Raw genomic sequence first — 14,588 nt, forward strand, 5'->3', positions numbered from 1 at the left:
TTTACAGTCAAACTTATTTTAAGAGATAGGAATGAATGCCTAGCAGTTATTGTTTGCATAATTTGGTTTTGGAACTGTTTTATAGTTTCTTTTTTACATGGCTCATTTGTTGGTGCTAAAACCACCCATCAGAACAAGAAGTGGACAAGCAGGCTTTTACAAAAAGAAAAGCTCTGTCTTGAAATTATTTTGGAGGTCGGTAGAGTAAAAGGTAGAATTATAAATCAACAGAATAAGGCTTTGGAACCCACAGAAGATCACAGTACTAGTGTGCAACAATAATATTCCATCTGTTCTCAGGGAATTTCGTACCTTGCAGGGTGAATTCCGTGCAGGGAGGGGGAGACTCCTTCCTGCATAAGAAGTGGCTGTGAAGTCCACAGAACTGTATTTAGTAAGCATAAATAATGAGGGGATAGATTTACATTATATATAAGAATAGTATTGTGCTAAAACTCATGCTTCAAGATGTAAGATGATTACTGGAGGGGTGGGATCTGGAAGGAGCCTTCATCTTGTAGAGGATGGATCAAGCATGATGAAAAACTAACTCCCCCTACCCCCCCCCATCATACAAACAGAAAATGAATATAAGACAAAGGAATACTTCCCCCCCACACCATGAAATATAATTGTGATGTTGCACTCCATGTGTTTTATTGAAATATGTTTATAAATGTGAGTATGATATAACTGGAATATGCTTCATGCAAAAGGTCTCTTGTCAGGTATCACAACAAAGCTTATAATCTACTGAGTATGTTCACCCTATTTGTATGAATGTATCATTCTTGTATCTAAAACTACAAATATGAAGTATTACTCGGAGGTCCTACTGTAACTATGCAAAGTGTGGGCCATTAATAGTGGCTTGGGATCTCGATGGCTCCCATTAACCGGAACAATTATTTGTAAATGGCTCCGTTTACTTGTAAGCCTTTCTGTATACGTGGGTGCCAGCCAGTGAGTAATGAAGTCTCACAGGACATGTGAACATGTCACATCATACTGAAATCCATCTTAAACCTGGTGCTTTTCCATTTAGAAGGAAGGGTGGGAACCCAGAGAGAGACAAAGGATTCCCACCTGGTGCCAAAGATATAAAAGGGGGTGGAACAAAAGGGGGTTGCCAGTGGTGAGAAATCCCCTAGTTACCACCTGAGCTGGAACTAACAAGAACTGTACCGGGGAAAGGATTGGGCCCCAACTAAAGGAGAAGTCTAGTCTGTGAAAGAAGCTTATTGGAATGTCTCTGAGGGTGAGATTTACCTGTATTCAGTTTCTTAAATGTATTAGGCTTAGACTTGCGTTTTTTGTTGTTGTTTTTTTCTTGGTAACGTACTTTGTTCTGTCTATTATGACTTGAAACCACTTAAATCCTACTTTTTATACTTAATAAAATCACTTTTGTTTATTAATTAACCCAGAGTAAGTGATTAATACCTGGGGGAGCAAACAGCTGTGCATATCTCTCTATCAGTGTTATGGGGGGCAGACAATTTATGAGTTTACCCTGTATAAACTTTATACAGAGTAAAATGTATTTGTTTGGGGTTTGGATCCCGTTGGGAATTGAGTGTCTGGGTGCTGGAGATAAGTGACTTGCTGAGCAGTTTTTGGTTAAAGTCTGCAGCTTTGGGGGCATGGACCAGACCTGGGTCTGTGTTGTAGCAGACTAGCATGTCTGCCTCAACAAGGTAGGGTTCTGGAGTCCCAAGCTAACAGGGAAAATGGGCTTAGAGGTAGTTTCAGCACATCAGGTAACAGTCCCAAGGGGGTCTCTGTGACCGAACCCATCGCAATAATGTTTTCTGGATAAAACTCTGAGAGGAATCACAAATCTGAACTTATCAAGGAAAACCTCAGCTCTGGGGTGTTCTGTCTTCATGATGGTCTGGAAGCCACCTTTTGTCTAGGTGTGCTTTCAGCCAGTAGTCACATTATAATACAATGACACAGCAGTCATTTCAGCCTCGTTTAATAATATTTAAACCATTGGACATTCCTTTAGCATAAAAAGGATTCATGGACTTCCAGAATGTCAAGTAGTGTTGCCAGTTTAATGATTTTAGCATGTGTTTTGTGATATTTGGTGTTTTTCTTTAAAGCCCTTGTTCCTGGAGAATCTCTCTGGGTGTTTTAGTTGATCACAGGATGACTATGAGCCACCAACATGATGTGTCCTTGAAAAAGGCTAATGCAGCCCTAGGATGCATCAGGCAAGGTATTTCCAATAGAGACAGGGAAGTATTAGTATTGTTATACAAGGTACTGGTCAGATCTCACCTGGAAAACTGTGTGCAATTCTGATCTCCATTGTTTAAGAAAGATGAATTCAAACTGGAACAGGTTCAGAGAAGGGCTACTAGGATGATCTGAAGAATGGAAAACCTACCTTATAGGATGAGACTCAAGGAGCTTGGCCTGTTTAGCCTAACCAAAAGAAGACTGAGGGGATATGATTGCACTCTATAAATAAATCAGAGGGATAAATACTAGGGCAGGAGCGGAGTTATTTAAGTTAAGCACCAATGTGGACACAAGAACAAATGGATATAAACTGGCCATCAACAAGTTTATTTTTTAAATTAGATGAAGCTTTCTAACCATCAGAGGAGTGAAGTTCTGGGACAGCCCTTCCAAGGGCCACAGTGGGGGGCAAAGAAACCTAAGTGGCTTCAAGACTGAGCTTGATAAGTTTATGGAGGGGATAGTATGATGGGACTGCCTACAATGGCATGTGGCCAGTCTGCGACTGCTAGCAAATATCTCCAATGGCCTGTGATGGTACAGTAGATGGTGGGGCTGCGGGGGTGCTCTGAGATACTACAGATAATTCTTCTCCGGTGTCTGCCTGGATGGTCTTGCCCACATGCTCTGGGTCTAACTGATCGCCATATTTGTGTTTGGCGGGAAATTTTCCCCAGTTCAGATTTGCAGAGACCCTGGGTTTTTTTCGTCTTCCTCTGCAGCATAGAGCACGAGTCACTTGCAGGTTTAAACTAGTGTAAATGGTGGATTCTCTGTAACTTGTAGTCTTTAAATCATGATTTGAGGGCTTCAGTAACTCAGCCAGAGGTTATGGGTCTGTTACAGGAGTGGGTGAGGGAGGTCCTGTGGCCTGCAATGTGCAGGAGGTCAGACTCAATGATCATAATGGTGTATGAGCCAGTAATTTTAAAAAATATTAATAAAAATACTATATATTGAGCTCTCATGGTTGTAGAGTAAAGCTTATAAATGTGAATTTTAAAGGCTTATAAACCGGAGACCCAAATTTATTATTTTTAAAATCTCATGATTTGGAGGGCCTGATTCATTATTTTCGTTCATATGATTCTTCTCTCTCCTCTTCCATTGAGATTTTGTATTTTTCTTCCCCTTCAGACATAATTAAGGCCTAAGATTGATAGGTAGATAAACACAAGTGAAAAGTCACCATTTTCACTAAGAAAATTAGTGAAACTTCTTGTGGTGGATATTTACAGATTTAGGAAGTTTTGAGGGCAGTTGACCTCAGATACAATTCATTTGCAAAAAATTACATTTTTTCCTTAGCCAAATTAATACATTCTCATGAAAGCCTGCAGAAATACTGGCCCATGCAGTTGAATATTTAGGAGATGAAATTTACAAGGGTCTCCCTCCTGCAAACGTTGTGCAGTGCTTCACTTGAAGTATGTGAGTAGTCCATTTGGTTCTCACCCACTTGATGAAGTTAAAACTTTCAAATATTCATTTTTAAAAGGAAGCCATTTTCAATTTTATAACTCCCCCCCCACCCCAAAAAACCCCCCACACAGAACTAATACATTTTCCATTTGTCTTCTATGCGTAGAACTTTTAAAAATAGACAAGGTATTCTGTGTTGTTTTTTGTTTGTTTTAATATTCTTTTATTCTAACTCTTTTTGTGCCATCTTTTATCCGACAGCAGATTTTATGGCTGTGTTAAAACCATTGACATCATAGCAGTGCTAGAAGGTGCAGCTAAAATTGTGGAGTTAGTTCATACTGTTCCACAGATAAATGCAGAGCCCATTTATCACCTTCCAATACAGCATTTTTACCATTTTTTCACATTAACATTACTGCAGTTTGCGTTTAATGACCTAACTACAATTTTTAGCATTTAGATTAGTATGAACATGAGATTTATGTGGGACAGCAATGCTCAGCTGTCAGGAACAATTTTTAGATATGGTGCACTCTCTCTTGAATACTTCATTATTTCAAGGCTCAAATGAATGCCAAAATAGTGACCCTTCATCTGGAGTTTAGTGACAAAGATCTGATCTTTAAAAGAGTTTCTCTTAATTGGACACACATGGTAAATACAAGGTGCAGTGATGTGATAAGACAGGAGTTTCCAGTCTGCAAGTTGAATGAGTTAGCTTTATGTTCAGTTGTGATTATATTACTGTCCTTGCTTTAGTTGGTGATTATAAGCAGGTTTTTATTCTTTTCCTTTAGACTTGGTTGGTGTTCTTAAATAGAACTCCATGCAATTTTCTGAGGAAATGCAATTGCTTTGTGCTCAATGTAAATATATTTAGAATACAATGAATACAATGATGATTATGTCATTTGTGGAAGGCTGGTTAGAGATAAACTAGGGTAATCTTACTGAAATGGAAACGGAAATGTATTTGTACTTAAAACATACATTTATTTTTCTGGGTAACTTGCTAAACCTTGGAAACCCTAATTCAAACGTAATCTGCAGAAAACAGTACAGGAGTTTGCATGTGCTGAATCTGTCTGCCAGCTGGCATTGCTATCATATATGTAATGCTCAGGTTTTAATATCCATAAGCAAACTATTCAACTACAGTGCCTCTTCTGCAGTGTACTGTAATCAAGTGTCTGTTCAAAAGTACACTAGCAAGGGCTACGGAGACTAAGTGCCATATCTTACCATAAAGTCTGCTCCCAAAACTCCCACTGAAGTTAATGTTAGAATCACAGGCAACATTCCCAATGGAAGTTTTTGAAGTCTGTGGGACTCTCCAAACTCCTGCCAGCCACTAAATGAAAAAAAAATATTTAAAATTATTTCACTGTCACAAGGGCTCAACCTTGCAAATCCTACAATTTTACTCATGGAAATAGTCCCATTATGATCAGTGGGGTCATTCAGATAAATAAAGATTGCATTGTCTGGCCTCCATTGTGTGTGTGTGGACACTGGAACTTCTCTGTCAAAGAAAGGACTTTTTAGATAGTCACCTGATTTTATAAGGTTTGTGTTTAGTGGTGGATATTTGTACTATGGAGAAATTGTGATTGTAATTTTGCTACACAGCCTGTCTTTCTCCTCTTCCACAGTGGAGTGAAACAAAAATTAAAAACAGCGTTTTACTGAGTACATAGGAGAACTTATGAGAACATAAGTAAATGCACACTAAGGTCAGTATTTTTTTCAGCTTTTCAACAGAAAGTTAGCTGGATTATATTTTCTTTCTTTGCTCTCCAACGTAGAGTAAATGGGCATGAATGATTTAATAGAGAACACTAAATTCAGCACAGGTTTATTTTTTAGTTGTAATATAATCTTGTGCATCTTTCATACTTTGTTTTAGAAAGACACCTATGCAAAAGGTCTGACTTTCATTTTGTGACTATAACAATAAAGTCATAGCTGAGAATTTACATACCTGAATATCATAACATTTCACCCTTAGTTCAGATTTGCAATTTTGGCAGACAGAAGTGGCATCTTTTCACTTTTGATCAATTTGTCAGAACTCAGGAAAATAACAGGCGGTAGCTTTCATAATAAACACAGTGACAGTCCTCCCCTTATGTAACTTGTGGATTTTTGTGAATTTGCCCTGTTGAATATTGTGCCTGTTTTTAAAACCACAGAAACTGTTTACATTGTGAACTTTAAAATCCATGACAATTCTAATGGTTTTGTTATTAGTCTAAACAAGTATGCCCACTGCAGACCTACTGTCTCTGTTTCGTCACTTATTTCTATTGTTCTGTAAATTGCCAGGAACTGGTAAGACGTCATCTCTGAATATATATTTCACTAGGACTCTTCATGAGTTACTCAGAACAAAGGCTTACTTATTCTGCTTCCTTTATTTTTTTAGTAGTTTGGGGAGGATTTAAAAGTTGGCAAAATAGGTCTCACATCACCTGCAATGACCACTGTTTTTCAGATTTTTTTTTTATATTATTCTCTTTATTTGACACAATTTAGAAAAACGAGAGCTATGTAGCATGTGACTATGAAGTTGGTTGCATTGGAAAAGCTAGACAGAAAACCAAAATCTGATCTCCAGAAGAGTTTGCCTGTAGGTTGGAGCTGAGATTGTTTACACATACTGTGGGGAAGCTTTTCTCCTGTTTAGCTGGCAAAGCAAATTTTTACAAATAAATTGTATAATGTCTCAATCCTGATGTGATCAATCCCTGATGAACTCCAAGAGCAGAAATATTTTAATTATTCAACATGAAAAGAAAACTATGTAGTAAAATCCATTTATAATCACAAAAAGACCAGAAAACAGAGGGATAGTCCCTCTCTTGTTCTATTATATAGGCTCTCTAAGATTGTACTCTATAATAGGTGAAAATCAATAACTTTTCTTTCCTACAGATCATACGAAGACCCTGCTTTGTAGGGCTATTGGGAAAGAATATGCTCTTGATTCTTGTGCTTTCTCGCTGTATCTTGAGTTTAATAATGAAGCAGCAATTAAATGTAAAATATTACAGTGGCTTTCATCTTGTTTCCTAGGTCCATGGGGAAGATGTATGGGAGATGAATGTGGTCCAGGTGGTATCCAAACACGGGCAGTATGGTGTGCTCATGTGGAAGGATGGACAACACTGCCCACAAATTGTAAACAGACAGAGAGGCCTGAGAACCAACAGAACTGTTTCAGGGTTTGTGACTGGCACAAAGAACTGTATGATTGGCAGTTGGGCAATTGGAATCAGTGCCAGCCAGTTATTTCAAGGAATCTTGAAAAACCAGTGGAATGCATCAAAGGAGAAGAAGGAATCCAGATGAGAGACGTAACTTGTGTCCAAAAATCAAATGGGGTTTCTGCTGAGGATGTCATATGCGAGTACTTTGAGCCAAAGCCACGCCTGGAACAGGCATGCCTCATCCCTTGCCGTCAGGACTGTATTGTGGCAGAGTTCTCCCCCTGGTCAGAATGTTCCAAGACCTGTGGCAACGGGCTTCAGCATCGAACTCGTCACATTGTTGCTCCACCTCAGTTTGGTGGCTCTGCCTGCCCTAACCTGACTGAATTTCAGATCTGTCACTCTGTCCCATGTACTACTGAAGAAAGCATGCATAGCCTGAATGTGGGGCCCTGGAGTACATGCTCAGTGCCCCACTCAAGACATATAAGGCAAGCAAGGAAACGAGGGAAGAACAAAGAAAAGGAGAAGGACAGAGAAAAAGGAGTTCGGGATCCTGAAGCTCGGGAGCTTATTAAGAAAAAGAGGAATCGAAATAGGCAGAACAGACAAGAGAACAAATATTGGGACATACAGATTGGGTATCAGACCCGGCAGGTTACATGTACTCACAAAAATGGAAAAACTGCTGCATTGAGGTAATCACTGTTTATTAACTTGAACATCTGTGTGTCTGTCTGGACTGTGTGTAGTTGGAACTTTAAGAAAAGAATGAAGAATCTCCTAATAATTGTACTGTTGTATACGCTTTTATATCAGCATAACGCAATCTATTTCTAACTCTACCTTACTCTGTGAAGTTTAAGATTTTTCCATAATACATTTGAAAAAACATAGCACAAGTGGTGTTGATCATACTAAATATCACTTAAACATGCCCTATTAAGCATTATACACCATCTAGCCTTTGTTTGTCTAAATATATATCCCAGAAGGCTCACTGAAAGCCTGAGGTTGCTCATCAAATGTGCATTCTGTTTCTCTGGCATTTTGGCACATTTTTCCTCCATAACAAGTGAAGCATGGTTGAGACAGGTGATGTCTGCATTATTGTATTTAAAGCTTTGTGTGTACACAGTAATAGGGCTGGGGTGTGAGTGTCTAATAGATGCCAGAAAAAGAACCTATAACAAGTCAACATATATTTATTCCAGAATTTTTTGTTTTTGAAATGCAAATGAGTGAAGTACTGTTTCCCCTTTACATAATCGGTTTCTGTTACTGATTTTGTGTCCTATGGCTAAGCTCCTGAAAAAGATACTTCTCGCAAAAATGTGTATTTTATTTCCAAATATTTTAATTCTCTCTTTCCTCCTTTTGCACCTTTCTTCTATATTTCTGGGCACAAAAACTATGCATTTTAATGTAGTCAAATGTAAAGATATGTATCTAGGAGCAAACAATATGGGTCACACTTACAGGATGGGGATGGAAGCAGTGACCCTAAAAAAGATGTTCAGGTTTTGCTGAATAATCAGCTGAACATGAGTTTCGGGTTCAGTGCTGTGGCCAACAGGACTAATGAAATCTTTGGATGTATAAAGAGGGGAATATCAGCTGGGAGTTGGGAGGCTCTGTTACCATCTCTGCATTTGACACTGGTGCAACTGCTATTGGATTACTGTTTTTGTTCTGGTGTTCACAATTCAAGAAGGATGTTGATAAATTGGGAGACTGAGAAGGGTCATGAGAATGACTAAAGGATTAGAAAACATCCCGTATAGTGATAGATTCCAGGAGCTCAATCTATTTATCTTAACAGAGAAGGTTATGGGTTGCTTCATCACAGTTTGTAAGCACTTACATGGGGAATAAACGTTCTAAAATAGCCTCTTCAATCTAGCAGACAAAGGTTTAATGAAATCCAGTGGCTGGAAGTTGAAGCTAGACAAATTCAGACTTGAAATAAGGTACGCATTTTTAACAGTGAGGATAATTAACCATTGGAACAACTTATCAAAAGTTGTGGTGGATTCTCCACCACTGTCAATTCTTAAATCAAGATTGGATGTTTTTTCTAAAAGTTATACTCTAGTTCAAAGAGGAATTAATTCAGGGAAGTCCTATGACCTATGATATACAGGGGGTCAGACTAGATGATCACAATTGTCCCTTCTGGCCTTATAATCTATGAATCTATCCTCTTTCTTTTTCTGTGACACTCTCTCCTCCAATGTTACATTCCTTTCTCTCTTCAAGATCTTCACTCTGATTCTTTTCCCCCCTAGATTTTGACCATTCCTTCTTATCCCCGTATTTCCTTCCATTCTGTTCTACCTCCTGGGCCTCCCTCTCCAACTGGTACTTTCCCTTCCCAAGTCCCTCAGCATGTTTTCCTTCATTTTAATTCTTCTCCCTTCCCTCCATGATCTCTTCTATTTTTTGCCTTCTGTCATATGATCCTCCCCACTTTCTTCCCTCAAGTATAGCAGGTGATTAACTAATATGACTCCCACTGTTATATGAATGACCCTGCTATCTGAATTAACTTGTCACCCACTGCCATTAGATTAACTTGTACTGTGGATATTTCATTTGAATTTTCACTTTGTCATTTAACTCTTCATTCAGTTTTTAAAAGTGTAATTAGTTCAACCATTCCCTCAGGGCAGCATTTAATACCACCCTTCCAATTATGTAAGGTTTTCAGACATACAGCACAAAAGTTAAAAAAATATTTTAAATCAATTCTTTATTACATTATATCTATGTCTAGTTACAAGAACCCTCCCAAATATCAGTTACAATAATAAGGTCCATCATTCCTATTACTACTACTTAGTATTACATAACAGTTTTCATTTGCGGATCATAGTGCTACCTAAAAGTGGTTACGTTTCATTATCCCTAATTTACAGAAGAGGGGAAAAAACAAAACTGAAGGCCCCTTGGGTGTTCTGCTTGAGAAGACATCTAAGGCCTGATTCTCAGGTATACTTATCAGCTGCAGTTCCCCACCTGTTTTGAACTGGGCATCCAAAAAGGAGATAACCAAATTTGAAGGACACTTAGAAATTTTATCACAAGTGTCTTACTGAAAGTGAGTCAAGAGTAGAGCTGACAATATAATTCAGGTCTCTGGACTCCCAGACTAGTGGCCTGTCCACCAGACTATGATGCCTCCCTTGTAAATGGTCTAAAGACTTAAAAATCTATCATACAGCAAGGAAGAGCAAGTGTTTGTAATGACAGTTCTCAGTGCCATCTTTCAGAAGCAGTACTACAGTAAAAGATGGAACCATGACATTATCCTTCAAACAGTACACATACCTGTACTGAAAGGTCACTTACTTCTGGGTTTTAAAAGTACACAAATCTTTGCAGGAGTAACCCAAAACATCTAAATTATCATATAGTATAAATAATTTTAAAATAAAAAGGAGGCAGAAACTCACAAAGAAACAGTTAATTAATCAAACAAGGATTTGACATAAATAGCAAAGGAAAGAAAATGTACAATTAGCAGTCAATAGCATACCTTACCTCGACCTCTCCAAAGATGCCTGATGTATACAGTAAGTGGAAGCACTTGCACTTGAGGATACCCAAATCTCAGGCCCATCAGCATTGTACGCATGCATGTACATCAGGCTATAGAATACTGGAAACAAAGGGAAGGGTGATTATGTGATTTTATGTAGGAAATACTGGCAATTGAACTTCAGCTTTTGAAGTTGTCTGTCTGCCAGTCTGTGCATACATACTGCCCTCTTCACAGTGCTGTCTCATTGTATCCCATGATTTCCATTCCAGCATAGATTTATAGCTTCCAGTGCCAAAAGGAACCACTGTGGCCATCTATTCTGACCTTCTGTATAACACAGGCCATAGAAGGTCCCCCAGAATAATCACTAAGAGTGTATCTTTTAGAAAAAACATCCAATCTTGATTTTAAAATTGCCCATGATGGAGAATCCACTACGACCCTTGGTAAATTGTTCCAATTGTTAATTATCTTCACTGTTAAATATGTGCACCTTATTTCCAGTCTGAATTTGTATAGCTTCAACTTCCAGCCATTGAATTGTGTTATACCTTTGTCTGCTAGACTGAAGAGCCCTTTAACCTTCTCTTCTTAAGCTAAATAGATGGAGCTCCTTGAATCAATAACTATAAGGCACATTGTCTAATCCTTTAGTCATTCTTGTGGTTCTTTTCTGAACCATCTTCAATTTGTCAACATCCTTCTCAAATTGTGGGCACCAGAACTGGATACAGTAATCCAGCAGCAGTCGCACCTGAGACAAATATAGAGGTAAAATAACCTCTCTATGCATAGTTGATATTCTCCTGTTTATGCATAACATTAGCTTTTTTGACACCAGCCCCAAACTGGGAGCTCATGTTCAGCTGATTATCCACCATGACCCCCAAATCTTTTTCAGAGTCACTGCTTCCTCCAATCCTGTAAGTATGGCCTACATTTGTTGTTCCTAGATGTATACCTCTACATTTTGCCATATTAAAACACACATTATTTGCTTGCACCCAGTTTTCCAAGTGATCCAATTTGCTCTGTATGAGTGACCTGTCCTCTTCATTATTTATCACTCCTCCAATTTTTGTTTTTTCTTCCAGGTCATTGATAAAAATGTTAACTAGCATAGGGCCAAGAATTGATCCTTGTGGGATGCCACTGGAAATGCACCCACTTGATGATGATTTCCCATTTACAGTTACGTTTTGAGACTGATCAGGTAGCCAGTTGTTAATCTGTTTAATGTGTGCCATATCAGTTTTTATCATTCTGATTTTTAATCAAAATCTTGTGCAGTACCAAGTCAAATTCCTTACCAAAGTCTAAGGATATTATAACCACACTATTACCTTTATCAACCAAACCTGTAATCTCATAAAAAAATATCAGGTTAGTTAGGCAGGGTCCAGTTTTTCATAAATCCCATGTTGATTTGCATTAATTACATTACCCTCCTTTAATTCTTTTTTTAATCAAATCCCATATCCTCTGCTCCATTATCTTGCTTGGGATGAATATCAGACTGACAGACCTATACTTACCTGGGTAATCCCATTTACCCATTTTAAAAATTGGCACAACATTAGTTTTCATCCAATCTTCTGGAACTTCCTCAGTGCTCCAAGACTTATTGAAAATCAGTATTAACAGTTCAGCAAGCTCCTCAACCAGGTCTTTTAAAACTCTTGGAGGCAAGTTATCTGGACCTGTTGATTTAAAAATGTCTAACTTTGCTTCTGGTTACACAGAGCAGTGGTTCCCCGCCTCTGGGGTTGAGGGTCCCTAAGAGCCGCAGGGTTACCAGTAGGGTATCAGCAAGGACTATCTGGAAATAACTCCAGAGGCAGCCACAGCACCAGTAAAGAGCACATGCAGCAGTGGGCAGCCTAGTGGCAGCAACAGCAGCCCAGGGACCAGGCCCCTTAGACACAACAGGACCAAGAGCTTTTCCCTTGCAGGGGTTAAATGAAACCTGCTTGCCCTGGAAAGAAGCAGAGGAGGATGGCATTGGGTGCAGGAGTTCACCTTCAGTGGAGGTTTCTCCTTCGTGAGCGATGTGCGAGTGGGCCCTGCGGGGGGGCCCTGCGGGGGGGGGGAGGGCAGGGTGGTTGGATACCATGGTTGAGCCCCCCTCCCCCACAGAGCAGAGAATTGGTAGGAAGGAGAAGTGGGCAAAGGCAGGGACTCTTCCAGAGGTTGAAATCACTCACCTATGGGAGGGCCACAAAGTCCGTTCTCAGCGAATTTGGAAAGTGGTGTGAAGCTGTGGTGCCCATAAACTTTCCCTTGGGTAGGGACTCCTCTGTACATGGACTGAGTATTGGAATGGTTTTCTTCGGGAGCTGAAGTGTAAGCTTAACATGCTGCTAGCAGCTGGACCACCAACCTTGGATGGGATAGTGGATTTCCTGGGTCCTAGTTCCAAGACATTAGAGGGTAGGCAAGGCAACCTCCCTGTGGTGGAATTTGGGCATTGGACCCTCCCTGGGTGCAGGATCAAAATGGCAGTAGACAACAGGGCGTGCGTCCTTCCAGCAGGCAGAATGTTATAGAACAAACAGCTTTAATCCAGTTCAGAGACGAAAGTATGGTAAGAGGGGTCAATGTCATTGAGACCTCCTGCATGAGGGACTGCACATGGTGTGGTGAGTGCCTCCACAGGTAACCATCACAGGAAGGCAGGCTTAACCATCGTACACCTTCTCAAAGCCAATAGAGAAAATATGTAAAGGGCAATACATGCCATAATGAGATTATTTCTATGAGGAACTCATGATGGAAGGTTGGGGAGAGAGCAATGGTGATGACATAGCCTTGTCAAAGTATAGCAAATTAGTCTGTCAGGCCCACAGTGCTTTTAGGGCTGTCCATGGGCCTGTGCTGAGAAACTCTGGCTGCAGTATGCATGGAAATGAAGTGGGCCCAGGCTGATATTGAAATATGATTAGAATGGATGACTCTGGTTCATTTGTCGTCGTCATTTGTACTGATGATGGCTTACAGGTTCCATGGAGGCAAGCTGGAGACCTACAACTATGGTGGGCATTCACTGAGGGAAATGACACAGGTTTTATGCAAATACAAAATCTGAGCAGTTCCTGAAGGTTCTACCCAGAGGGGCTCAGAGCTGGGTAAGGTGCTTCCAGACGGCCTCAGTGGGGGAAATGGTCGAGTGAGCTGAGGCCTTCTTTGAGGCGGAAGGAGGCAATCAGTATGGGCACTACAGTAAACTGAAAGGAGTTCACCGGGGGTGGCCCAGGGAACTCTCAAGGGGGAAAGACCCCAAGTGTCCTAAATCAGGGGGTGCACAGCACCTACAAGGGACCTGGGGAGCCCTGCAGTCTATTGCAAATAGTAGTGGGAAGGGACCAGGGATCCTCATGGTTTGCTTCAGTTGTGGCTAGTCAAGGCATATTAACAAAAATTGCCCGATTATGGAATGTGACTACCTAAACTGTTAGTACAGTGGGACCAAACAGGGGTGTGGTTTGGGGGTAGGAATTAAGTTAAGACTGTGTTCTGGTTGTTTGTTAACCTTTGTTATAAAAATCAACCCCCTTGACTGAGACTAGGCATGGCAACACATGCTTGGAGCGGGGGAGCAGTGGCAGCTCCCAGTTACAGTGGCATATCTTCCTCAGAAGAGTGTTCAGGATGATCAGAGGAATGGACGGCCTATCGTATGAGAGGAGACTAAACGAGCTTGTCTTATTTATCGTAGCAAAAAGAAGGCTGAGAGTGGATATGGTTGCTCTATGTAAATACATCAAGGGGATAAATACCAGGGATGGTGAGGCCCCATTTAAGTTAAAGGACAATGTTGGCACAAGAACAGATGGGTATGAGCTGGCCATTAATAAATTTAGGCTGGAAATTAGGAGGAGGTTTCTAGCCATAAGAGGCGTGAGGCTCACAATAGGTATAGTGGGGGCAAACAACTTAAAACTAATTAAGGGAGAGCTTGACAAATTTGAGTGTATGAGTACTGGATGAGGATTTCTTCTGATGGAGAGGGTGGGCCAGTCCTCTCAAGTGTGGTACTGAAAATTCTGTCTCTCAGGTGCTTGGCTGGTGGGCCTTGATCATATGCTAAGGGCCTAACTGATCATCATATGTGGGGTCAGGAAGGAATTTTCGCCCAGGAGAGATTGATTTCGGGGCCTTTT

At 40.2% G+C, this 14,588-nt stretch overlaps 1 protein-coding gene across 3 annotated transcripts in view; it reads left to right on the forward strand.

The window, feature by feature from the left end:
- THSD7A (thrombospondin type 1 domain containing 7A) overlaps window positions 1-14,588 on the forward strand; it is a 437,061-nt gene that overhangs the window by 224,604 nt on the left and 197,869 nt on the right. For all 3 annotated transcript variants that reach the window (XM_073333830.2, XM_073333834.2, XM_073333832.2), the window contains exon 3: window positions 6,751-7,582. In XM_073333830.2, coding sequence (XP_073189931.1) covers window positions 6,751-7,582 — 832 coding nt within the window. The remainder of the gene's footprint in view (window positions 1-6,750; window positions 7,583-14,588) is intronic.

Source organism: Lepidochelys kempii, chromosome 2 (genome assembly GCF_965140285.1).
Source record: "Lepidochelys kempii isolate rLepKem1 chromosome 2, rLepKem1.hap1, whole genome shotgun sequence".
Taxonomy (NCBI): domain Eukaryota; kingdom Metazoa; phylum Chordata; order Testudines; family Cheloniidae; genus Lepidochelys; species Lepidochelys kempii.